Source organism: Plecotus auritus (genome assembly GCF_963455305.1).
Source record: "Plecotus auritus genome assembly, chromosome: 6".
NCBI lineage: Eukaryota > Metazoa > Chordata > Mammalia > Chiroptera > Vespertilionidae > Plecotus > Plecotus auritus.
In genome coordinates this window covers 37,338,400-37,364,771 of record NC_137773.1, presented here as the reverse complement: position 1 = coordinate 37,364,771, position 26,372 = coordinate 37,338,400, and the positions used below count along the sequence as shown (strand labels likewise).

At 50.7% G+C, this 26,372-nt stretch overlaps 1 protein-coding gene across 8 annotated transcripts in view; it reads right to left on the bottom strand.

Annotated features, from left to right (window-relative positions):
• Positions 1 to 26,372, bottom strand: part of P4HA2 (prolyl 4-hydroxylase subunit alpha 2) — a gene marked incomplete at its 5' end in the record, with an annotated part of 102,422 nt that overhangs the window by 73,464 nt on the left and 2,586 nt on the right. For 3 of the 8 annotated variants that reach the window (XM_080675047.1, XM_080675045.1, XM_080675046.1), the window contains 10 exons: positions 299 to 352; positions 3,966 to 4,065; positions 4,285 to 4,355; positions 7,717 to 7,893; positions 8,659 to 8,852; positions 10,225 to 10,464; positions 14,517 to 14,654; positions 17,197 to 17,348; positions 18,180 to 18,276; positions 18,920 to 19,019. In XM_080675047.1, the coding sequence (XP_080531173.1) occupies positions 299 to 352; positions 3,966 to 4,065; positions 4,285 to 4,355; positions 7,717 to 7,893; positions 8,659 to 8,852; positions 10,225 to 10,464; positions 14,517 to 14,654; positions 17,197 to 17,348; positions 18,180 to 18,276; positions 18,920 to 19,019 (1,323 nt within the window). Of the gene's footprint in view, positions 1 to 298; positions 353 to 3,965; positions 4,066 to 4,284; positions 4,356 to 7,716; positions 7,894 to 8,658; positions 8,853 to 10,224; positions 10,465 to 14,516; positions 14,655 to 17,196; positions 17,349 to 18,179; positions 18,277 to 18,919; positions 19,044 to 25,605; positions 25,838 to 26,372 lie in introns of those variants that run through there. The other 5 variants (XM_080675051.1, XM_080675048.1, XM_080675050.1 and 2 more) reach the window with 3 other exon arrangements.

The following is a 26,372-nucleotide window of genomic DNA, read 5'->3' as shown; positions in this document are numbered from 1 at the left end:
GGTCCTCTGCTGGACAGTCAGGGCAGAGAATGACAGGGATGGGCAGGAAGAACACCCCCCACATCCCAGGGGAAGCAGCCAGGGCTCTGCAGGCCCCTGGTTCCAGACTTGGGCTTCTCCAGTAACAAAGAGTTGGCCCTGGTGAGGCGGAGGGGGGGGGGGGGGAGGAGGAGGAGTGGGGAGGTGGTGATGGGTGGCGGAGAGCCTGATGCGGAGGCTGAAGTGCTTCTAGAAGCTCCAGCCTTCTCAAACCAGCTGGAACAGGTCCCTCTGAAAGCACCGGTGATTTGGGCCTTACCCTAGAGAAGTCAAAGTGTGGCTCGTACTGTCCTCCCATTCCGTAATTAGCAACCTGGTGGGAAATAACAACGTTGGACCTCATCAGCAACATGAACAGCCCAAAGCAGCCCATGTCCCCAGGGGTACTATCTTCCCAGGTAACAACTAGAACCACCTGAACCCCCAAAACCAGAACCCACAAGTCCAGCCTCTCTAACGTAGAAGGTAACTATGCCCGGCCAGCACGGGCAGAGTAAAGGCTGCAAACATGTCTACCGCTAGAGGGAGAGTAAGGCTGCAGCACAAATGTGGTTTCCCAAACAGAACATGGGCCACCTGCATGTGGCCACTGTGGAGAAGCTCCTGCCCTGCAGGGACACGCAGATGGCAGCAGAGGGAGCCCTTGAGACAGGCCCCGGCCCAAGCCCTCTTTGGGAGATAATGAAAAGGTAATTCAGAGGAAAGCCAACAACAAACTCAGGATTGGGATTTCTTTTTTTTAATACTAGTTTGGGAGCTTCTCAGTGCCTGGCGCTGCTCCTGCCACGTCTGTCACCATGCCCACGGAGGGACGAATTCCTCCATCCCGCAGCTGTCCACTGCATGGAGTACTTTGCCTCCAAGTGAAGCAGCAGGACATGGGTAGCCAGCTGCAGGTGGCCAGAGCTGCTGCCGGACCTCGGTGCCCCCTGCAGGAGCTTGGGCCTGGAACAGAACCTGAGCCACCTCGCTGCAGCAACCACCAGGTGTCATTACTGGGATTAGAAACAGTAAATGTCTTTGTGAATAGTTTATCAGCACAATGTAAGTCCTAAATCACAACAGTTATTTTAGCTTCAGGATATGTTCATTTTGAAAGCTGATCGATCAAGTGGCACCATCCAAGTCCATCTGGGAACACTTGGCTACTGTGTCTTGCTGAAACCCAAAAAACCTGTGGGCTCAGTTATCAGTCCTCAGAAAATTGGTACTTTTAGTGTATTCTTCTCGGCGATTTCAACCGTCAGGTGAAAAATGCTGCACAGTTAGCAACAACGGAGACCCTTAGACCTGGGGGAGGGCCGGGAGGGTGGACTTTACAAGAGAGAATCGTCCGTTTGGAGCATAAACAATATCTGTCTAATGGAATGAAGTGCAGAATTTGGGCAGCATGATTTTTCGGTCTCCACAAAAATAAAAACTTTGATATGAAGAATCAGGGGATGAAAAAATGCTGTCATCCACTGCTTCAGCCTTCAAGATCCCCATACCCTAAACACCTGGAAATCCTGTTGTTGGTGCAGGAGGCTGAGTCAACAGGTGGCCCGAAGGCTAGAGGTGCCTCTAAGGAGGGAAATGCTAGAGCAGTTGATGAAGTGACAGTACACATGCTTTTTCTGTGGATCCACACTTGTTGAGAACTTAAGAGAAAATTTTAAACGTGACTGTGATCACCGTGCCACTGCATGTGGGAAAATTCCATCACGCTTGTCGCTGGAGCTGTGGAGCAGGACTGATTTCCCAACACTTGCACTTGTTGGGTGGAGTGCTTACGTGTTCGCATCCCAGGGAGGGAGAGAAGCTGCATTGCTTTGGCTGGCTTATCTTTTAACAGTTGGGGAACCACATTTGATCATGGTGCTGCAGCTATTGTACCTACACTACCTAATACTATTCCCAAATAGTGCAAGTGTCATGGAAACTTCTGGATTTGCAGCAATCAGATTCACGGTCTGGGCAAAATCCGGTCCCCAGACTCATACCTTTAATAACAAGAAACTGCACATCAAAACTGATTCCTGTGAGGAGGTAGTCTTTTGAACCTTTAGAGAGTCAGTCATTTGAAAGATCAGGGTTTTTATGATGCAGAGATCAGAGTGAAGACAAAAAAAAAAAAAAGTTAGAGCCCAGCAGGCATGGCTCAGTCACTGGTTGAATGTCAACTTATGAACCAGGAGGTCACGGTTCAATTCCCGGTCAGGGCACATGCCTGGGTTGCAGGCTCAATTCTCAGTGTGGGGTGTACAGGAGGCAGCCGATCAAGGGTTCTCTCTCATCACTGATGTTTCTGTCTCTCTCTCTCCCTCTCCCTTCCTTTCTGAAATCAATTTTTTTTAAAGTTAGAAATCCCTTTTTTTTTTGGTGAGGCTGAGACATTGAGTTAGAAGTGTCTTCAATCTCAGAGAATTCTAGCAGTGTAGCCTCTCTTCCTCCATTTGGCCCTCATCCAATTAACACCAAAACCTCAATAGCAAACACTCAACTACAGCTGAAAAAAATGTCAACAAGTAGCAGAGGAACCAGCTCCTTTCCAGAAGCCTGCAGCATTCCACAGAGACCCTGCTGTGCATTTATCACACTGCAGGTGGTCCCCGTGGAATAAGCACTTAGAGATAGATGCTGAAGCCCAGGTTCCTGTCCCCCAGACCATGTAGGATCAAAGCTTGCAACACTGCTGGCTGGCAAAGGAAATGCCAAGACAGCACTAAAAAACAAAGCAAACAAACATGCCGCCTGGCCCTGGCTGGGTGGCTCAGTTGGTTGTGTCGCCCTGTACACCAAAAGGCTGACAGTTCAATTCCTGGTCACGGCACATGGCCAGGTTGTGGGTTCGGTCCCCAGTCAGGATGTGTATGGGAGGCAACTGATCGATGTTTCTCTTTCACATTGATCTCTCTCCCCCCTCTTTTCCTCTCTCTCTAAAATCAATAAAAATATATTTAAGAACTATGGTTGATTTCATACATATCCATGAAGATGACATTCAAATTTGTTTTTCTAATTGCCGAGAGAGATAGAGATAGAGATAGAGATAGAGATAGAGATAGAGAGAGAGAGAGAAAGAGAGAGAGAGAATAAATTTGCTTGGGTGTGTCCAGGCACAAGTTCAGAGAATCTTTTCCAAATAATCTTCAGTTAAATATTCTAATAAGCTCTCTGACTGATCAGACCCAAATGTCAAGCCTACAAGTGAAGAGTGAGATCCTTAAACATGTAGAAACTCTGGCCAAACAGATGCAGGAGATTTGAGAAAAATGCCAGTGAAATTTCTCGGACAGTGTCTCAGGCCATCACTATACAAGAGAACCCACAAGTTCCGATGTTCAGAAGATGGCCAGTGCTGACCTGAACTCAATAGACTGAGGTTTCATTATTAGGAGCTTCACCCAAAACTTTCCAGCTAAGTGCTGCCACGTGTCTTCACAATCACCTTTGCAATGGGCAGGGAGCCAGGGCTCCACAGCGGGCACTTAGAGAAAAGCACTCCACCTTCACCAGCCAACTGGTCCAGGCTGCTCACTTCTATCAGTATACCACAGAGCACTTTACCTCCGAGAACCTTTGACCGGGCTCAGCCCCATGCCCTCTGAGGGTATTTATAGCTCTCTCTCTTAGAGGTGTCCCTGGAACAACTCAGGGTTTCAGCTTCTGTATTCAAGAAGACATGAATGGGCCTGCCAGGCCCACCACTGACCTCTAGCTCCTAGGCACATAGAAGACAATCGATATTTGCTGAATGTTAACTGCTGAATGCCGCAGGCATGCTTAATTCTGGCTTCCCAATGTGACGTCACTCCATATTCACAGCATTATGCAATCATACAGTTTATTGGACAGGCCTCCCTCAGCCTGGCCCTGGGCACCTTGGGAGCCCCTGTATCCAGGAATACCCCCACCCAATCCCAGATCCCAGGGACCAGCCATACCTGCAACAATTCTGCAGTCTTTACTGTTAGCCCTGTGATGTGCTGCATCCGACGGTTCACTCGAGCCACAACGGGATCATCGTCCTCCTCCAGCCAGGAGCTAAGGCAAAAGAGGGCGAGAAAGAGAGGAAGGGAAGCCAGGCCTGGATGAGGTCCTGCACACTCTCCCCAGAGGCAGCGTGCGTGAGTGCTCTAAGCGGGGGAGGTAGGACAGGTAGGACAAGCCAAGCCACCCTCCTTCAAGGAATCCCTGGGTAGGGCCTGGGAGGCCCTGGAGTTGGGGCTTGAACAGTCACCCTGCCACATCACCTTTGCTGACCTTTTGGAAACCCTGTAGCTGGCAACAGTGAGGACGCCTGTCTTGGGATCACGAACAGTGGCTCGTGCAAGCTGGAAGGCAGAAAGAGAGGACAGACTTATCCTTCTTTGCCTTGAGTGTTTTCCTCGAGAGACTGGGACCAGATCTGCCAGTCTGGCCAGTGAGGGAAGCAGCTCTGCAGGCAATGGCTCTAGCCGAGGCCCCATGATCCTGAAGCCAGGCCAGTGAAGTCGTCTGGAGCTTCCACATTTCTGCTCTGCTGTCAGTCTCTGGCCACTGACCTGCTCCATCCCCACCCACTTTTGTTTTCACTCAAGTTGGTGCTGTCTGCAGAGTTATGCCTATGGAGTAGGCTTGTCCATCCATCCATCCTCCCAGACAGCCCCCTTTCTCACCAGGCCTACGTACCACCCCTGCCTAAGCATAGCCTGCACGTGGCTGCTCCTGCCATTCAGACTGTGCCAGCATCCCTGCGTCTCAGCCTGCTCCTCTCAACCTGGTCAAGCCCACAGTTTTGCTGAACCTCAGTGGCCTCCTCTGCCAAGAAACCTACCTAAACTGTCTCCTGCTACCCCAGCTTACACTGGCTCCTGCTGCTGCAGAAGCACATACAGGAGGCACGGATTCCACTCCCTTAGGTAAAGTCTCAAAAGGTCAGATGATAAAATTGAGACATAAGGTAACTGCTGCCTGGAAGCCAGCCACCTCACATACACACATGTACACTTCACATACACGCACAGCCCTCACCTACCGCACCTCTCCCCAGTCTCCATAGACAGGTGCAGCGATACACTCCAGGAAGGACCTGCTGCCCACAGCCAGCCCCCAGTGCTTCAGCTGTAGACTGTTCTACTGAACTCACATGGGTGGGACCACAGACCCAGATATCCCACCCCAACTTCCCCTTAATCGCAATAAACACCTCATGAGTGCCTACTACATGCTTGGCACTATGCTGGGTAACTAACACGTGGCCCCTGCCCTCATACGACTCAGTCAAGTGAGGAAGGCAGAAAACTAGCTGGGTAGTTCCAGCACAGCATGGAAGAGCTGGGAGGGGGCATGCTTAATGTCAGTGGGAGCTAGCCAAGTGGGGAGCATTACAGGAAGGAGGAAGGAACGGCAATGCAGAGGGCCAGGGATGAAAATGGGTGTGGCACTATGTCTGTGGGTTATAAGTTAGACATAAGAGAATAGGCTAAAGAGGCAAGTGTGTGTGGGGGGGCGGGGTGGCTGGGTCTAGATGTGACCTTGTGGCAAATAACAAACAGGGACAGCTTTCATACAGGGTAGGGACACTCACAGCCTGAATGTAAGAAGCATCCCTGTGGACACCAAGTGCAAAGTTGAGTAAGGAGGAACCACAGTGGGAACAAGGAGGCCAGAGGGGAAGTCAAGGCAGAAGTGAGGGCAAGAGATGCTGGTAGTCTGGGCAAGGGTAGCAGAAGGGATGGAGAGGAGCAGATGGACCAGCGGTGGTCAGGAGGTGCGATCAACCAACCTGGACGCTCTGCTGCCCTAGCATGTTCTGGTAAGACGGCCAGTGCACCCGGGCGGAGGGCTTCCCTGAGCGCTTGCCTACGGCTCCTCCCTGATGACAACTGTGGGGGCAGCTAGACCCCATCCAAGCATCGGAGCCTCCCTGCTGGCCTGACACCCACAGGAGACCTGGACAGCTGTGCTCTGCTCCCCAGGACAGACAGGGCTATTTTGAAAACAGACTGGGGACTCCCAGGCAGCTGCCAAGCATTCCCCACAGGCCAAGTGAAGCTCGTCGGCCCCACTTCAAAGCCGGCATAGCATCTGTCCCTCACAGGCTCCGGAAAAGGAGCGGTCAGCATGTGTGGCTCTTCACATGGCTTCTGTTCAAAGACAAGTTTTCTCAACATCCCCTCCACTGCCCCTGCCTGCCACACACGTGCATGTGTGCACCCTGTTCCACACACACACACACACACACGTTTCACTGCCTGGGTCTAAGGAACATGTGAGGAATTTCTCAGGAGATTCTGACAGAGCAGTGCCGCTTTCACCCGGCAACCGGGAAAGTGTTTTACTTCCTTGGAGGGCTTTGGAGCTGATGCGGGGAGTGCTGAGGGGGGTTGGGAGGAGGTCCTGGTCCCCCTTCTCCACGCATACTGGCTAGAGCTAGACCCTCCCTCGGCCACATCAATGATACAACTGATGCTAGTACCCCAAATCAAGGTCACTCCAAGATGAGGTCCAGGGCGCGGGGCAGGAACCTAGGTTTCCTCTTGGCCACTACGATTCTATTAGGAGCAGAGCAATAGCGGGTCCAGCTAAGTCCTCCCTGCTCATCACCAGTGACAGGGGAGCGGTGGGGATATGGCAGCAAGCAGTTCTCTTAGAAAGATGTCAAATGGAAGCAAATCTTTTATGAACTAGAAATAGAAAAGTAACTTTATCATATGATGACACATATACAAAACTAATAGCCAACTGCATACTTAGCAGTGAAATACCAGAAGAATTTCCAGTTAGTTACAAGACAAGGATGCCTCTTATTTCAATGCTCCACAAGTTCTGGGCAGCTCACTAAGGCATTAAAAACAAAAGAACTATAAATATTAAGAAGAAGACAAAATTTTTCTAAGTTGCAGGTGATACGACTATCTGAACAACCCAAGAGAATCAGCTGAAGACCAAAAGAGGAATAAGGAGTAAGTTCAGTGACAAGCTGTGACCTGCACAAGTCTCAGTTTCCGCGTGGGGAAGAGGAACATAAGGACACAGCCTGCTTAACAGACCTAAGCACTTAGGACAAGGCCTGTCACACTCAAGAACTCGGTCAATAATTAGCTATTACTATGAAATATACTTTATAATCAACAGTTTAGCATATCATCGTAAACTAATATAACAATGCAACCAGTAAAAATATAACAACGAAGAAACAAAGTGAAGTTACAGTAACAAGAAAAATACCTAGGAATAAACGTAAGAAGAAATATGCAGGGCTTTATGAAGACAACGGTAAGAGATATGAATCAGTGAGGACACCCAGAAGGCTCTTAGGTGAGAGGACTCAATATTGTAAAAATGATCACTCTTCTCCTATGCAGTCCCGATCAGGAGCTCCACAGGACCCAGCCAGGCAGCACCTCCTAAAATCTCACCCACACACACGGAAGTGTCAGGTAAGCTGACACTCCTCACTGTGCGCCTGCCCTGGCCCCTGGGTGCCCTTCTATCCTAGCAGCTGTGCTCTGCTCAGCTGACCTGGCTGTCCACATCGGTTCCTCAATCTTCTTCCCCACTGGACCCACAAGGTCACACTGAGTCTGCAGCACCTCAGCACCCCCACAGCGGACTCATGCTGGACACCGGCCAAGGCCAGCTGGGTAAGCGACCAACTGCCCCACGGTACCAGGAATGACTGACCCAAGAAGGACCTGCAGAGACACCTACTTTGGGTTTTGCGATGTCCTTGATCCTCTGGATTTCCTCGTCAGACATGACGTCGTAATATCTGACGATGTGCGGGCTGTCCCACTCGTCCTCCTCTTTGAAGGGGGCGATGAGCAGCTGTGGCGTCCTGTTGCCATCGTGGTACCTACAGAAAAGCCTCTTCTGCCTCTTGGGTGTCTGGGGAGCACAGAGCAACAGCCCTGAGCTGAGTGAGTCCTAGTCCCTGTTCCAGGCTGGCTGGCTGCAGACACTGGTCTCACACCCTGTGTTCAGCAGCGGCTCCCTCCCACCTCACCACAGAAGAAAACAAAACTCCACAGCTTGCTGGGCATAAAATGATACCCCAAACATCAGGCAATGTTTCTTCTTTCCCAAGTTCTGTGGCACAGGGTGACCCCTGACCTTTTTCACAGAGATGTGAGTAGGTTTAAAGGGCTGGGGCATGGGGAGCCTTTCCAGGAGGCAGGGCCAGTGGGAGCGAGGCACTCAGGCCTGGAAAAGGCCCAGACTGCCCACACCTGAGCCTCTCTAAGGAAGCACTGGGATCCAGGGCTCTCAAGGCCAGTGATACTGACACCAAATTCTAGCAACTGCCGAGTTCCAGCAACTGTCCTGACTCTACTACAAAGACCAGGACTTTCCTTGGGGCCTGAGCAACGTCCACATTCAGGGTTTTCTTCCCAACAGAAACTGGGCATGTTGGGGTGGGAGGGAAGCTCAGTAATACCTTAGAGGATTGAAAATCTACCTGAGATATGAGGGGAGAAAGTCTCCTGTCCTATATCTCAAAGAACGACCACACATCACCCTCAGCAGATACCACAAAGAACTAGGGAAGATGCTGAAAAATAACCCATAGAGAAACTTCCTCCCCAAATCTGCCTGTCCAGAGCCAAAGCCCGGGTCCACAGCCTGGGCCCCTGACCCACCCACGTGTCTCACCAGTTTGACGCCCTCCCCACGACAGAGGCTCTCGTAGACGTCCCTCTCGGGCAGGTAGTCCACAGGCCTCTCGTAGATACTGTCCTGGGGCACTTGCCCAGCTTCTGTCTGATTTGATGCCATTTTTCCTCTTTCTTCCTCCAGCAACTGTTCAAAGTAACGCAGATTCCCTCCAGCTCGGTCATGGCTCGGGTCTAGAAAAGGCAAAGAACAAGAAGGAAAAGGAAACCACAAACATCTGTTAGGTCATTTAGAGAAATTATTTTATAAGCAGCGTCTCTCCCAGCAGCTCACTCGCATGCAGTATCCTGCCTTCCACAGCACCTCACCAGGGTTCGCGAGTCAGAGCAGAAAATCCAACAGATGTCCTCTCTGCTCTGGTCAGTGACGAGAAAGAAGCAAAAAGGGGGCACACTTGGCTGGCCATCGAGGGGGCTGTCCTCTCAGGCCTCCCTGGAGGTCCCAAGCACACAGGTCCAGAGTCCTGCCTCCTCTCCTGACTTGGCTGTGTGCCAGTGACATCTGTCCCCTAGAGTGCATCCATCCCTGGTGACCATATCACATGCTGGCACAGCTAGAAGGCAGGCTGAAATACTGGCAAGAAGAATAGCTACGTGACACTACGAGGCGCACGCGTGGCAGGATTACTGTGCCCCTCCTCGGACGAGGAAACTCAAGCCCAAAGGTCTCCTGACTCTCTGACCGAGGCTCTTACTAACATGACAGAATCTACAAAGCTCTCTTCCCACAGCAGTCTTGCTGGACACTCCTATGCTAGTTGACATCAGACTCGTGAAAAGCATCAGCATAAGAAAGTCTTTGCTGGTCTGTGAAATTCCAGACTATGATGTTCCCACATGTTACTAAAAGGATGCTTTATTTAGTTAGTTAAGTTAGTCCTCACCCCAGGATATTTTTTCCATTGATTTTTAGAGTGAAGGGAGAGAGGGAGGGGAAGAAGAGGAGAGAGGTGGGGGGCGGGGGGGAGAAAGAAAGAGAGAAACTATGTGAGAGAGACACATCGACTGGTTGCCTCTCACACACGCCCCAAATGGAGCCGGGGATCAACCTGCAACCAGGTACCAGGAATTGAACCTGTGACCCTTTGGTCTGTGGGCCAACCCTCTAACCACTAAGCCACACCAGCCAGGGCAAAAACAGTGCTTTTGATCTCCTTCAGTCCCATAGTACAAGACACATAAAACACTAATGCCATGGCAAGTCCACCAGTTAGGCCTCAGGCCTCTAACTATAGGGTCAGGTCATTGTCACTGCAGCAACCCTGGAGTACAGCTTACTCTCAAACCACAATGAAACCTCCATCATGCATAATAGCAGGTGCACATAATAGCAGCACCGGATTCCTAAAATGAAGGAGGATTCCCTAAACAGAACTGAGATGGTTAAGGAGCTAGCTGGTAGCTGGGCTGGGTCCAAAAGCAGTGAGGCATTAGTCACTGTCAGTGGACAGGTTCAACCCTAGGAGATGGCCAGGTAGTGGCCAGTAGAGTTACCAGTTCTGCGAGCTGCCCACCCCAATCTGACCTTCCCCTAGAACCTTCTTACCAAGGGAGAGCAGGCGGCGGGTGAGCTCCAGGGCGCGGCGCAGGTCGCCCAACTGGAAGACAGCGTAGCTCAGGTAGTCCAGCACCTGGGCCTTGGTGGTGACGGCGTCCTCCCCAGCATCCAGCTGCTTCAGCACCTGCTCCATCCACAGCACCGTGTGGTAATAGTCCCCTTCGTTGTAGGCTGAGCGGCCCATCCCAAAGCAGTCGTCTGCACTCATCACTGCCTGATACTTGGTTCCTGCAGCAGGACAGGCAAACAGTCAGGCACCAAAAAGCCTCTGTGTTAGGGACAGAGATTGCCACATCGAGGAAGCCCAGGCCGCTGGCCGGGGGCATCATCCCAGCAGAGCCTTACCAGGGCTTCAGACCACACACCTCAAAGGGCCATTGCTACAGTGAGCACAGCCAGGCTGGCCCTACCTTGGGTTGGGGTTCACAGCCCAAATCCTAGCCTCAGACTCCCCTTCTCCCCAGTGGGAAGGGGCTTTTGCTACAGAGGACCCCAGGAAACCCACCAAGAAGTAGTTTTCAGGAGAGCATGAATGTCCTGTGAGCCACACAGAAGGTATCTGCTGGGCAGCTGGACGTGTGAGTCTGGAGAGTAAAAAAAATTAGTTGAATATAAAAAACAGAACTTAGGTGGCATCTAAAGCCATGGATGAGGATAACTGCTTCCAGGAAGAGTTTGAGAAAGAGTAGAGAAGGTAGCTAGGACCAGATCCCCAGGGTGCACCTATACAGAAAGGACAGAGAAAGAATAACACCGGGACCTAAGAGGTAAAAGAAAAAGAAGGAGCAGGAGCCATGAGACAGACACTAAGGGAGGCCAAGAGCCAAGGCTGCAGTGCCAGCTTTGGCCGTTAGGTGGCAGGGAACTTGCTGAGCATCATTTCAGCAGGTCCTGTGACCACAGGTCATCCACTGTGGGCTGAGCCCTGGAAAGTGACCATGAAAATAGTTTAAAATGAAGAAGATGTGGTGTGTTAGCCATGGGGAGATGCAGGCTTTAAGGTGGGAGCAAGGTGGGAGGGTCTGTGGGTGGTTCCTTAGAGAACAATGAAAGCAGGTCCTATGGAGAGCAAGAAGGAGCTTGCTCCCTGGAGTGCCAGCTGAGCTGACTGAGCGCTGAGGGCAATCAGACATGGAGCCCTGCTGATGTGGGTAAAGGTGTTCCTGCAGAGGGCATGGGGTGAACAAAGGAGCTGAGTGGTGAGGAAGCTTAGTACAGTCAATGGGCAAGGAGGCCAGAGAGATAAGGCCCTGCAGGACCTCAAACACCACACGTAGGAGGAATTTAGGTTTAGCCCTGAATTGACCACGCGTAGGAGTGAGCTGGAGATATACAAGTCACAATGGTACTTCAACAATACAATTGAGAAAGAAGTGATCAGAGGCTGAAGTCAGGGCCTCCAAGTACAGAAAATATTAGGGAGGTGGAACCTACAGGCCCCCGTCCCCACCCTGGAAAACAAGGAGCTTCCCTACAACCCTGCTAACAGTAACTGGGACACGGATGACATGGAAGAGCCGCCTCTTAGTGGGCTCTTTCTGCCTGATGTCCAAGATGGGGCTCTGCATGGAATGAGACCCCTGCTGCAAAGGGTTGGTTGCTTCAGAGACCAGAGCCTGCTCGCCCTGGTGGCTCAGGAACAATGTGGAATAGGAAGTTGGGGACAGTAAATACAAGATGGAGCTAGTAGGCAGGCCAGAGCCTCTGTGTTAGGGCAGGCGGTTCCTTGAGCCCCTGTCCACGCTCCACGGACCTCCACAGAGCTCCTCTGGCTCTGTAGGCCCAGGAAGCCGCATTGATGGAGGCAGTATAACACAGCTGAGAGGGCTGGTGCTCTGGGTCAGGGACAGGGTGGGTTTCACTCTGGCACCCACCTGCCGTGTGACTATGGACAAGTTACTTAGCCTCTCCGAGTCTTAGTCCTCTTAACTCTAAATAGAGATAATAGCATCGATTTTAGAGGATTTGTGCCAAGAATTCAAAGAAATTACGTATGAAGTTATCTCCTATGATCCCTAGGATTATAATTATCTATAGCTTTTAGCAACATGTCTCACAGATGCCAAGAATGTAACAAATGATTCACAGATACTCAGCATCTTCCCCAGAAGCCAACTCAAATCTACCCCCTGCAAAGTGCTCCCTAGAGAGTGTTCCCTGGAGTGCCAGCTGAGCTGACTGAGCACTGAGGGCAATCAGGCATGGAGCCCTGCTGATGTGGGTAAAGGTGTTCCTGCAGAGGGCATGGGGTGAACAAAGGAGCTGAGTGGTGAGGAAGCTTAGTACAGTCAATGGGCAAGGAGGCCAGAGAGATAAGGCCCTTCAGGACCTCAAACACCACACGTAGGAGGAATTTAGGTTTAGCCCTGAATTGACCACGCGTAGGAGTGAGCTGGAGATACACAAGTCACAATGGTACTTCAACAATACAATTGAGAAAGAAGTGATCAGAGGCTGAAGTCAGGGCCTCCAAGTACAGAAAATATTAGGGAGGTGGAACCTACAGGCCTTAGATTCTGGCTTTGGCAGCCAATGGATGGAGGTGCTTTTTTTTTGATGGGAGAAAACTGGCTCTTTTTTCTTTTTTTTTAGTCTTTATTGTTGAATGTATTACATATGTTTCCTTTTTTCCCATCGACCCCATCCAGCCCACCCACACACCCTACCCTAGGCCCTCACCATCCCACTGTCTGCATCCATGGGTTATGCATATATGAATACACGATCTTTGGTTGCTTATCTCCCACCCACCCTCCCCCACCTTCCCTCTGAGATTCCACACTCTCTTCCATGCTTCCCTATCTCTGGACCCACTCCATTCATCAGTTTATTTTGTTGATTAGATTCCACATATGAGTGAGATCATGTGATACTTGTCTTTCTCTGACTGACTTATTTCACTTAGCATGATACTCTCGAGGTCTGGATGGAGGTGCTTTTTGCTGAGATAAAGGGTGAGGGAGAGGGGTAGACAGCTGTAAAAAGGATGAAGATTTTAGTTTGGGACATGTGAAGATCAATGCCTGGGTGGCTCCCTCTTCTCATCAATCCTTCTCACAGGTGCCATGAACTGCCTTCTCTCTGGTCTTGTGGCCTCGGTGTCTAAGGAGAAGCCTACACCCCAACATGCTGGTTCACAGACTCCTCAGTACTAGGGCTCTAGGCCTTGACCACCCAACAATAGAGAGCCTCCTTCTCCCACAAACCATGATTCCTGTGCTCGTACCTCCTCCAGGGTCCCCCTGGGTGAGGTGGCATCCAAGGTTTAATGGAGTCTAACTGAATCCTGGGATTATTGGCCTTTAATGCCCCCCCAAACCCAATATATCTTCTATATCTTCTTATAAATACACTGGAGCAATCAGTGGGAAAGAGGCCTTGAGGGGGGAGGGGGAAGCGAGGGGGGGGGGGGAGAGAGAGAGAGACAGAGAGAGAGAGAGAGAGAGAGAGAGAGAGAGAGAGAGAGAGAGAACAGGTTATGAACATAGAGGACAAAAGAGAAAGGGCAGAGATCAGTGTCCCAGAATCCAAAGGAAGGGAGAATATCAGGAAGAAAGAGGCAATCGGTGTTTCACATGGCGCAGAAAAGTTAAAGAACATTATGCCTGAAAGCTGTCCTCTGGTTTTACAGGCTGACTGGCCACTGGTGACCTTACAGCTACAGGATTGGTGGACAGGAGGGGGGATGGGAAGGCCAAACTTTGTGCGTTCAGGAGGGCATGGGAATCAAGGAAGTGGAGAGAAACTAGATGTCTGTTCAGCAGCTTCACTAGGAGGGAAAAGAACTAGATCAGCAGTAGACACTCAGAAGGGCCTTGGATCCTGAGGGAAGATTAGTAAGATGAGCTAGAACAGAGCTGCGTGTGAGCTCAGGGGTAGGCAGAGCTCAGAGCGGTACACACAGAATGAAAGGGACAGAACCACAACTGAGGGCACGTGGGACACAGGTCTGGGAGTCAAGACATCAGTCTTGAGCAATAAGAAATCAAAGGGAGGGGGCAGAAGTGGGTGTGGGCAGCAGCCTCAGCTTTCTCTGAGGTACAGAAGGAGAGGAACGGGCCAATACAGGGAGGGAGGCTGTGAGCCAGGGCTCTGGGGAGACGGCTTCCACGGGAAGGGGAGACTGGCACCAACTGGAAACCCAAGAGAGGCTCACCGCCAGAGGTGACGGTCCATCTGGGAGGAGAGACCACAAGCGGGCAGTGGCTCCAACCCGGCCCAGACACCGTAGCAGAATCACAGGCTGGACCGGACAGGCAAAGCCCAGAGTGGCGAGTTACCTGGGAGTTCCCCTTTGGAAATCGTGTCTGGGTCCAGCTTGTATGTGTCCTGAAGCCTCATCAGGGCCTTGGCGGCTCCCGTTTCGTCCTCGTCAGTGGGGAAGAACTGCCGCTGTACTGAGAGGTTCGCGATAAAACCTTCCAAGTGAGAGAGTGAGAACAAGAAGTTACCCTTGATCCAGGGGCAGAATTCCACCGGGGACCAGAAAGGTACTCACTGGAGGGTCTCTGCCATTTCCCTACTCCTCCATCAAAGGCTATTTCCCTTCCACCAGGAAGCCCTCCCAAAGGCTCCAGTCCATGGAGACCTCTCCTTTCTTGCTCCTCACTGTAGTGCTGTTCATTTGGAACTGAACAGAAAGATGGCCTCATACATTGGTTGACATGGGGGAGTCTTGGCTCCAGAGCACTCAGTCAGACCACTGGACACGGAGAGATGGAGGCCAGAGCGGGCAACTAAGAGGGGAATCAGGGAGGCCTTGCTGGCAACTCAGGGGAAAATGAATCACATGGAAAACCTGGATCCAGGAATATAGGAGGTCTACTAGGGAGCCCAACTGACCACTCATGACTGACCACTGGCTCTTATCATCCAGAAAAATGATGAGGACAGTCCTAGAGGCATGGTACTATCTGCACCCCCTGGATGAGGGACCAGGTATCATGTAGGCAGGCCAGGCCGGTGAGGCTGCACCAGCCCAGCATGGTTCCGAGACCACCCTGGGCCTTGCTATGCTCTCTAGGGTACTCCCCCACGCCCAGACCTGCTGTGACCACAGGGCAGGAGCTCCCCAACTGTAGTGCTCAAGACCACAGCCTGGAGGCTGGGAGAGCTCCTGACCTCAGAAGTACCCCAAGGAGGCTGTTCTGGGACTGCAAGCCCTCACTGTAAAGCAAGATCTGCACCTCTTGCAACCTCAGGACTCCAGCAGGAGGAAGACCCTTCGTGCAGGGTTGCAATTCTGCCTGTGACCTGAAACTGGGAGGGGAACTCCAAAGCCATTTCTTCCCAGCCTCTTCCCCAAAGCAGCAGCACCCATAGCCATCTACTCTCACAGCCTCAGGCTCAAACATCCACTCCTAGCCTTGCCTGGGGACCCAGGGCCAGGAAGCTGCAATGCTGTCTTCCTCGTGACTGCACGGTCAGGGACACTAGTTTATAATCTAGTAAAAGGAAAAAATACCCCCCAAAAAAGCCACACTGTCAACATGCCCCCTCATTTCAGGGGCAGGAACTCTGAAAGGTAGAGGTGAAAAGAACCTATCACTCTATAACTATCTTGTCTCCTCCAGGTAATTATAAGATTTTCCAAAGAAAACAGATGCTGATGGTGGGGGTGGGGCATGGAAAACAAGAATGGAGAGTGGGAGGTCATCCAAGCAGACAGGAGGTCATCCGAGCAGGTGGTCATCTAAGCAGGCTTAATCTTCCACAGTGCAGAGGAACAGTCAGTTCTGAGCTACAGGCCCAGGCTGGGAGGCAGGGGTCTGGGAAAGGCAGCCACAGCTTCTGGAAGCAGTGAGCTCACTGGGCACGGCTCCAACCCGGCTGAGCTCACCAATCTCTCCCCAGAGGCCACCCTGCCTCCAGCCAAGCCCAACCCAGTCTGGCCACATGGACTGAAATGCCTCAGCCAGAGAAACAAGTAGACTGAAGTTAATCAGCATTCCCAACTCAGGGAGAAGAGGCAGAGTCCTAGAGGCTGAGTCCAGGGCTGGGAGGCAGGAGAGCCCACCCCACCATCTCCTGTGGAGAGGAAAATGTTAAAGCAGAGAAAGTTCTATCACAGTGAAAGCACAAAGCACAGTTAAAGCTTTAAAGAAGTTCATGGACCTGCAAATACCACTTGTAGGAATGAATCCTAAGAAAATGACTAAAGATGTATGTGCAAGACAGCTGATGATTTGGAAACAGTGCACGTCCACTGACTTGACCAGTTTACACAACATCAGTATGACACATTACTGCCCAGCCATTAAAATGATGTTTCAGAAGAACATTTAAAGGACATATAGAGAAGCTGCAAAATTCAGGAAAACAGTATAATCTTATGTCACAAATCCGTCAAAAGATATGTTTCATATCTAAAAATACAAATGAAGAAGGAAAAGTTAAAAAACAAAATAAAAGATATGAATGGGAATGAATTTAGATGAGGCTTGAGCTGGCCCCAGCCCCCTGACCCCTGACTCACTTCTTTTAGATCATTTGTTCCTTCAGAGCAAGTGAGCTTGCATCCCTGGCATATACTAGTATGTATGGCTCCTTTTTTTTTTTTTTTCAAGTATATGCATGTGTAAAAACACTGGAATTTGAGTGCTTATCACTAGGCAATTGGATTAAGAAATATAATTTCCTTATGTGATGGTTTGTGTATTTCCCAACTTTTTTATAAAAATGTATTACTAAAGTATAATTAGAAAAAAAATCCTACCCAAAAAGAGAAGTGAAAACACTAGGAAAAGGCAGGAACTGATTACTAGTACATATAAAAAAAACAAAGACACCCAATTGCCAGGTCCCGCAGAGGTGAAGAGCGTCGTGAGATGACAGGGTACATGTTCACACACTGCACATGCCCACCCACACCCAGTCCCAGGACACGTTCAGACACACACTCCCCAGGCGCGAGCACACGAACATGCCTGCTCACCCAAGCACCTGCTCACTGCCCCTCACCTGCAGCCGAGTCCTGCAGGACAAGGTCCTCCAGCGTGGACCACTCTGTGTTCAGCCTCTTTACCAGTTTGTAGGCATTCACAGGGTGGGCCAGGTAGCCCTCGGGGTCAGCAGCCGACTTGCTGGTCAGGGCTTCCATTTTGCTGGCCCAGCTGTGGAACCAGAGGAAAAGGAAGATTAACACACCCACCCACCCACACGGGTCTTGACCTGTGGTAATTTTCCTGGTGAGATTTAGGATGCTTTTCATCAAGAGGCAATAAAAAATGAATACAGCCCAGCCAGTGTGGCTCAGTGGTTGAGCACTGACCTATGAACCAGGAGGTCACAGTTTGATTCCCAGTCAGAGCACATGCCTGGGTTGCAGGCTCAATCCCCAGTAGGGGGCATGTAGGAGACAGTTGATCGATGTTTCTCTCTCTTTCTCTCTCCCTCTCCTTTCCTCTCTGAAATCAATAAAAAAAATTATGTATATATTTTTAAATGAAGCCCTAGCTGATTTGACTCAGTGGATAGAGCGTCAACCTGCAGAATGAAGGGTCCCAGGTTCAATTCCAGTCAAGGGCATGTACCTAGGTTATCAGTTGCAGGCTCCATCCCTGGCCCCAGTTTGGGCATGTGAGGGAGGCAACCAATTGATGTGTCTCTCTCACATCGATGTTTCTCCCTCTGTCACTCCCTCTCCCTTCCACTGTCTCTAAAAATCAATGGAAAAACATCCTCCAGTGAGGATTAACAACAACAAAAAAAATGAATACATAACTCCCCACAATCCTTCCAGCCCCTTAATCTAGATAAAATCTGAGGACCCCAAGGTATACAAAGATACTCTTAAATAGAAAGGAAAAAGCAGAGTCCTCAGCCCACTAGAGCCACCCTGGAGGACTGGCATGAAGTAACCGCCTGGCTTCCTCTTATGGGCACCCCCTGGGAGGCAGGAGGGCTGACTCAGGGTAGTTGTGGGGACCTGGGACATTGGACACCTCTTAATCTTGGAGAGCTTGGCTTCCTCCACAAGGATGTACTCCTTCAGAGACTGGACCAGGTCCTTCTCTGCATAAATCAGGTCTGTCATGTGCCCTGCAAGGGAGAGGAGAAAGGGCCAGTGAGAAATGGCTGAGAGACGTCCAGTCCCCTTCCTTGGGGCATAGAACATCCTCACAGAGGCAAGTCCCTGGGCCACGAGCAGGTCAGCTCTCATGGGGACTTGGACTTAAAGGAGACCTAGGCACTCACATGGTCCTGGGCCCCAGCTTCAGGAAGAGAGGTGTGGCCCTAGGGGATGTGAGGTAGATGCACTGGGGGTGCCTTAGGAAAGAAACCCCAAATCTCATTCTTTCACCATCACACAGATGGGTCATGTCACTGGAGCATGGACATCCTGGAGGCTTCATCACATAGAAACAAGCTCTGAGTCTTTAGGCCAGAAGGAGAAGAGCTGGATCCACCAGCCTCAGAATGTTCTCTGCTCAGAACCATTCTCTGGTCTGGGAGAGAGATAGGAAGACCAGGCAGCCCAGGAGGAGCCTACGCTTCCCTGGGAGGGGGCCCAGCTGAGACAGCTGGCTCCCGGACAACCAGGCCATCAGGCCTCAGAGAGGAAGTGGCAACTCTGAAAGTCCCACTCTCCCTAGAACTGGTCAAAGCCAGTGGGTGAGGCCATCTCACCCTGGCACTTGAGCCAAATATTGCTCAGGTAGGTGGTAGTCCTGTTGGCACATACCGATAGAGGTGAAGAATTCAGCCTGCACACAGCCCAGGACACCAAACCAGGCCACCAGCAACACAGACCCCTGGAGTTTCATGGTCACAAAGGGTAGTGTCTGCAAGGTATTCAGTGACAGGCATTGGATCAACAGTAAAAAAAAAAAAAAAAAAAAAAAAAAATTAGGTGAGGAGACACATACACATGTGCACTGCACACATACACATTCAAACATGCAAAAACCCTGATTAGCACACAGTAGCTAAGGATACTCAGGACCATCAGGGGGTAAACCAGGGCCACATGCCCTTGGGAGAGACTCTGCCCTCTTGGTTCCTGGCAGCCATCGGCAATACGGGAAAGCTAAACTGCATGGGGCACAGTCACCTCTGGTTCTAACAATCTGTGAGTCTGAGATTCTGGCCCACACCTTCTTGTTTCACAGACTGCTTATCTATTTCTGTCTTTCCTTCCAACTCATGTACCAAGACAGTGCCAGGTGCTGGGGACCCAAGTTTAACACGCAGCCCCTGCCCACAGAGGAATGACATCAGAGGAGAGACGATGACAGAAAAAGACACTGACAGAATATTACTCCAGGGACCCACACCCAAAATGAAGCGTACAGCTGATGGCTGGCCAGAAGAGGAATAAAAACTGACCCCTGCCAGTCTGTACCTGGCCACGGCGAGAGCAGTCTGGGACCAGGCACTCTTGGCAGATGCTGTCCTCACTGGCAAGGCACCATTCACAAATATTTATTAAAAACTCACATATGCCAGGCACTGAACTAGGCACACCGGAGACAAAAACAGACCAGCCACAGAGGACCAAAGCCCCAGGCTGTGCTGGGCTGTGCTAGGCTGTGCTGGGCTGTGCTGGGCTGTGCTGGGCTGTGCTGGGCTGTGCTGCTGATTTGGGTAAGAGGCCAGCTGCTACCTCCTCATCAGCCCAGAACAGCCACACCAGCTCTGAAGGCAGCAGGCACAACCTGGGGCAAGCCCCACGGGCAGTGGACCTAAGTACACCACAGCAGCTTCGGACTCGGTTTGGAGCTCAGCCACGCAGCCCCAGTGTTATAATAATGGAACCCCTCTAATGTATGAAATAATTATTGTATGGAATGTTTGCTGTATGGAAACCCCCAATACTCTGTAACTTCCAAAATTAATGAACACCCCACTATCTTGATGTAAAAGCTCTGAGCCCTTAAAGTGTAAACGCCCTGCTCCCAGCATAAGGCACAGCGTCTGGCCCACACTGATAAGGACACAAGTTGTTTACCATGGTCTATATAACCCTGAGACCATCTTCAGTTGAGGTCTCCTGCCCGATAAGAGGAGAACTCCACGTCGCTCCAAGAGACAAGCCCGATTGCTCTGCTGTGTGAGCCTGAACCAACTGCAGCCGCCTGCCTGTCTCTGTTTTCGTCGTCTGTCCTTCAGCGTGCATCGCCGGGTGGCCTTTGCTGGAGCCTAGGACCCACTAGAAATAGGTAAATAAACCCCGTGTGATTGCATACTAATTCTGTCTTGTGTGTCATGTGTTCCGGTTCGGCTCAGCTGTCTAGACATTGAAGTACCAGGGGATAGGCCGTTATTGCTGACTCCTGGTCACCTGCGTTTGTCCCACTAAGTCTAGACAGATAATCAATTAATTGGGGCATAATTGGGACACCCAGGCATGACAGAGGACCAGCACCCATCTGAGCATACATTATGTAAATTCCAACTGCCAGTCCCTCCTCTTCCTGCTCTATTTCGGCCAAGCCCAACAGGAAATTTACTTAAAGCAAACAAGGAAAATAAAGAAGATACAAATGCTCCCTCCCTGCCCTGCCCTACCCAGTTTTCTCAGTGGTTAGATCGTCTACACATTCCTCACTTCACCTTTTCAGAAGAAATTTTGGTCTCGGGCACGTACCTGGGTTGCAGCCTTGATCCCCAGCACCACTTGGGGCACATGCAGGAGGCAACCAATCAATGTGTCTCTCTCACATCGATGTTTCTCTCTATGTCTCTTCCCCCACTTCCACTCTCTCTAAAAATCAATGGAAAAAATATCCTCGGGTGACAATTAACAACAAAAAAATGCTTCCCCTCCAAAATGTAAGCCTCATCGAACATCTCTAAGTCTGAGCTGACTAATGTTAGTTCATCACACCCACCATTCCTCACCTCACCTTTTCAGAAGACATTCCATTCCACTACAGCTCCAGGCTAGGCTCCAAGAAGTTCAACCACAACCCCCACCCCCAAACGGGTTCTTGTATCAGAAAGAGGAGAGAAGTAAATGATGTCATTTGTTCATGTCCCTGCCCAATGTCTACAGAGCCAGCAGCACGCCCATCAGTGCCCTACATGTTGGGGGCCCAGAGATACACGGGACAAGAGCTTTCAGCCCAGAATCTGCAGTCGGGTAGGGAGTATTATGCTAAGGGGCACATCATGTGAGGGCAGCAGAGGAAAGCAAATCACAGAGAGAAGGGGAGCAGGACTGGCTAGCTGTGAGGTGGGGTCCGGGTCCTCCTGTTGCAGCCACAGGTCTGCACCCAGGCTTGCCATACTGCATCTCCGCCCCAGGATTCCAGAAGGCCTTTCTTGTTGCTTACACAAGTCCTTTCCACAGGCGTGGTGTCTGTCCCTTATCTCTCAAGAGGCTTGACTAGCTCAGGAGAGCACGTTCTGTATGTTTGTAGGAGACCAGACCAGACACGGTTGGAAGTGAGGGACCCCGGCGCTTCTCCCCTGTGTGTTGACAGCTGCACAAGTTCAAGGGAGGGAGAAGCTTCTCCATTCTTTTCAAACCGCCCTGGTGATACTGTCCATGGTTCATGCTTTACAGCACATAGGAAGAAGCACCCAGGTTCCTTCATTATGTAAATACCAACTGTCATTTCTCTGGAATGTATTGCCTGGCTTAGACTGAGCCCATCCACAAATCCCAGCCTGGAGGCAGAGCTCCAAAGAATATCAGATAGGGTTCTGGGAAATAGCTTCCCAAGAGCCTGCAAAGTCCTGCTCTGATGGAGGAGGGGGACAACGACTCTGCTGGCCCAGAGAGCGAGACGCCCCCGATCTGCTACAATCAACACTGCCACCGCAGGCATGGGTACCCTGGAGCCCCACCATCTCTCCTGGTCTTAGGCCCCTGGACACTAAAGGCTTTGTACAAAAAGGGTCAGGCTGGGAGGAAGCAACATCCAAGACAGGCTGTGTCCCACAGTGTGGGCAAGGCCAACCACCCACATGCCAGCCCATCCCATCTCATACTTGTACTCAGAGCTTACTTGGGACAGAGTAGGTAGGAGTTTGTGTGCCTGCCCTGTGCCCCCACCACGTGTCCAGGGCTGCTGGAAGCCCTCCCAGGTACCCTCAGAAATCCATGTTGGCCTGGAAATGGGCAATGTGAAACCTCTTTTTATGAAAAACAAAGTGGCGCTGAGCCAGAACAGAAAACCAACATTGAGTTTTATTTGAGCTGCATCCCGAGTTTAGAACCATGTCTGGCCCATATCAGGTACTCAACAAATAATACTTCACCGCAGATTTGTTCAAGTTAGGAAACTACCACAACAGAAGACTGTGCATTTCTTCCCTACAATGCATTGTTGTGGATTGCATAAGAATGGATACCATATGCATATTAGCATGGAGTGAAGATCAAAGCATACTGTTAAGTGAGAAAAGCAGGCTCCCAAACATATGTACTCTATGATTTCATTTTACAAGGAAAAATGTGTGTGTGTGTGCGTGCGCGCATACATATGTAAATTTATAAATATACACATATATATGCAAGAAGAAAGTCATAAACCTAATTGTATCTTGGAGAAATACTTTTATCTTCCTCTTTATGCTTATTTGTATTACCTAAACTTTCTACAAGGAGCTCTAGGGAAATTTGAAACATATTTTCTAATATGCTTAAAATGAAAAGAAAACAAAGCAGGCCCTCTCCAATGGACTCCAAACTGGCAACCCAAGTTTGGACCCCCACAGGGAGGTACTCCAAGTCCTGCCAACACCTCAGTGACAGTGATCCACCCACCAGATGACTGGCACTGCTTGTAAGCACAAGGCAATTCCAAGACATACAATCAGAGTCCCCAACATGCCTTCTCTTTGGAAAGGACATTTACAACCTGGCCAAATGGCTGTGGAAAGATGTTTCCAGCTGCAAACCAGCAGCGAGCGTCCTTAGCTTCTCCCCTTACCTCATCAGGCAGAAACCTCTGCCAAGCTCTCAGCTGCAGCCCAAATGCAACAGCTTGCCTTCTAACAATATATTTAACAGCCTAGAGACAGAACATGGGTTTGCTGAGAACAGGTCTTGCTTGGCACTGAACAAGAGGCTGCCTGTCTTCTGTAAAGGAGCCAAACCTGCCTGAACAGGGCTCCCCCCAGTGGCTCTGCCTCCCAGCTCCGGGATGGAAAAGTCAAGAGGACAGGCGTGCTCAACCTAGACTTGTGCAGAGGTTCCAGCAGACCCCGCCAGGCCCACGAGCTGCTGTCACTGGCACCCGAGGGAAGGATGGGAGGCATCCTACTCTCCTTACCTGATGCCATGCCTCAGTCATCACCTAGTCTGAGCCATCCCCACTGCTGCCACGCTGGCCCCGGCCTGCACTGCTTTCTCATCTCATCTGGCCTCCCACCCACCTCTGCTCTACAAAGCAGCCAGCATGATTTACTGCAGCCCCTCCTTTGGTCTCAGTCTCCCCAAGAGCCCTCCAAAGGCTCTCTCAGGATAAAGTCTAAACTCCTCAGCCATAAGAGCCTTTTGAACTCTGTGTGACTTGGCCCCACTGCCTTCTCCAGCCCCATCTCATGACTCCAGGTTTCATACCTTCAACTACTACCTCACAGGAAAAATACTGTCCTTCACAGAGAACCTAATGAAGCCTAGGTGTTCATCTCTATCTATCTTTACACTTTCTCTATCCCGTCCATGAACATGCAGGTGCGTACTTCCCACTTGGGAAGCATCAACACCACCGTCTCCTGCGTCAGTAAACAGGCAGTGAAGCAGCAGAGAAGGCTGTAAAAATCAACCTGCAAAAGCCCAGTTGGTTATTCAGTCACTATCTTGGCAGAGACTTGGCAGTCTAGGTGAGACTAACTCCCAAGAAGGAACTCCACACAAGGACACAATCCACATGCCACTGTATTGGATGCACCTGACATACTGTCTCAAACTCTCTTGGCCTCACCTAGCTCCTGGACCACTGACTCGCCTCTGACCAAGTGGAGGAGACTGTCAGGCTCCAAATCTCTGGCTCTTCCCACTACTTTGGGACTCCAATGACATGCCACATCCACCTTCCCAGTGGCTGCTGGAGGGCCCTGGTAGTGCACCCCAGGAGCAGAGGGAGTTAACTCCTCATGAGACAGCTCTGACCAGTGAAGGGCAGAAGACAGAGGAGGTCAGCAGATGAATTTCCTCTCCAGGCCTCCACTGAGAAACTGTTCTGCCACGTGGACTTTCTGTAGAGCTCGCCCAGAGATGGCCCACATGGCTGAACAACTGGTGCCATTCTGTGCAGACTGGGTAGCTTGCTAAAGCACCATCCTGAATTTGCTTCCCATCCTTTGCTGCCTCAGTTGCCTTTCCCTCACTCTGGCTGCCCTGCAAGTGCACCTTCCAATGAAGCATTCAGCACTTAAGCTCTGCCTCGGGCTGGTTTCTGGGAACTAGGCTAAGATAACCACTATATTTATTTCCAAAAACTTTCATCTCTACCTTCTAATCCTCACCCAAATCTTGTAAACAAGATTATCATCTCCATTTCAGCTATCTATATATATAAAAGCCCAGCAACCCTTATGGCGGAACAATCAGAATGACTGGTCACTATGATGTGCACTGACCACAAGGGGGCAGACGCTCGGTTCAGGAGCCGCCCCCTGGTGGTCAGTGCACTTCCACAGCAGGAGCGCCGCTCAGCCAGAAGCCGGCCTCTCCTGCCTCCACAGCAGCGCTAAGGAGTGGTGAGCCAAGCGGTAAGGAGCGAGCAGACAGGTGGTAAGGAGCGAGCAGGTGGGCGGTAAGGAGCAAGCAGGCGGGCAGTTAGGAGTGAAGGGTCCCAGATTGTGAGAGGGTGCAGGCAGGGCTGAGGGACCTCCCCTCCCCCACCCTCCCCCACCCCCATGCACGAATTTCGTGTATCGGGCCTCTAGTAGATAGATAACTGAGGCTAAGCATTTCCTGCACATCTGGCATGCTACAGGAAATCACTGGCAGAGCTGAGACTCAAACCCAAAACATATTTTTCACTAGCTACTGCTGCCATTCAATCCTCCTCAGTAACATCTGTTGGCTTACAGCACAAGGGCCTTGCAAAAAGGGGAGCCACACTTAGCCCTGGTACAGCAGGCCTGCTCTGGTCAAGGACTTTATTGTGACCCACAAAGCAACTTCATGACATCTGTGACAGACAGTAACATGGACCCAAAAGACAGGAACCTGGTGCCCTGAGTGCAGGGGATAGACACCCCTGCCCTAGACACCCATCACAAATGACCAGCCAGCCCAGCTCAGGGCAAGGCAGCATAGTCCAGTAGGCAGGCACACCCATCCTGGGGCCAGACAGCCCAAGTTAAATCTCAGCTCCACCATGACTTCCTGGCTTTGTGACCATAATGTTACGGGTCTCTCAGCCTCAGGTTTCCCATCTATATAATGGTGATCATGTTAGGACCTACATTTCACAGGGCTGTTGTGAAGATTGAATGAGATGACAGAGGTCAGTGGGCAGCCCAGCAGCACCAGGCACAATTTATACCAGTCATCAGCATCAAGGGTACTGCAGGAACATCAGTAGACCTGAATCAGCCAGCTGTCCAGCTGATCCCTGGAGAGGAAGAAGGTCCAGTCTAGGGATCAGTGAAGATGAAAACAAGGCAAAAATTGGGCAATCTCCAGGTCCCAGGAGTACTAAAAGAGAGGAAACATTCGTTTAGGAAAGAGGGGAGTTAGGGGTAATGCAGCACACTAGCCAACAGGGAATAACCCTGGAACTGGTCAATTACTGGCTCTATATCTCACCAAGGAAGGGAAGTTCTCTGGCAAAAGGTAGGGCACTGGGCCAATACTCTAGGAGCTCATGTATTTCTATGCCTCAGACCTGCTCACTCCAAGTTCCTACAAGTACAAGGCCTAAGGATCTTGGCCACACCCTGGCCCTCAGGAGTTCTGGGTACAAAATAGGCTATATTCTAGCAAGCACTTGCTGAAAGGGTTAGATCAGTGGCTGGTCTGTGATCAGGCTCAGACGGATCCTACCTGAGCCGGAGTAGTCACTACCCAAACATTTAACTTAATCCTCTGCGTTGCAGTGATACCACTTAAAAACTCTCTTCCACAGCTCCAAGAAGTCTAGGCTATATTTTTCATTCCCTTCTGCTCTAAGAATAAAAACTATATCCCTCATTCCACGTCCCCAGCACAAACCCAAGGCCACAGGAGCCAC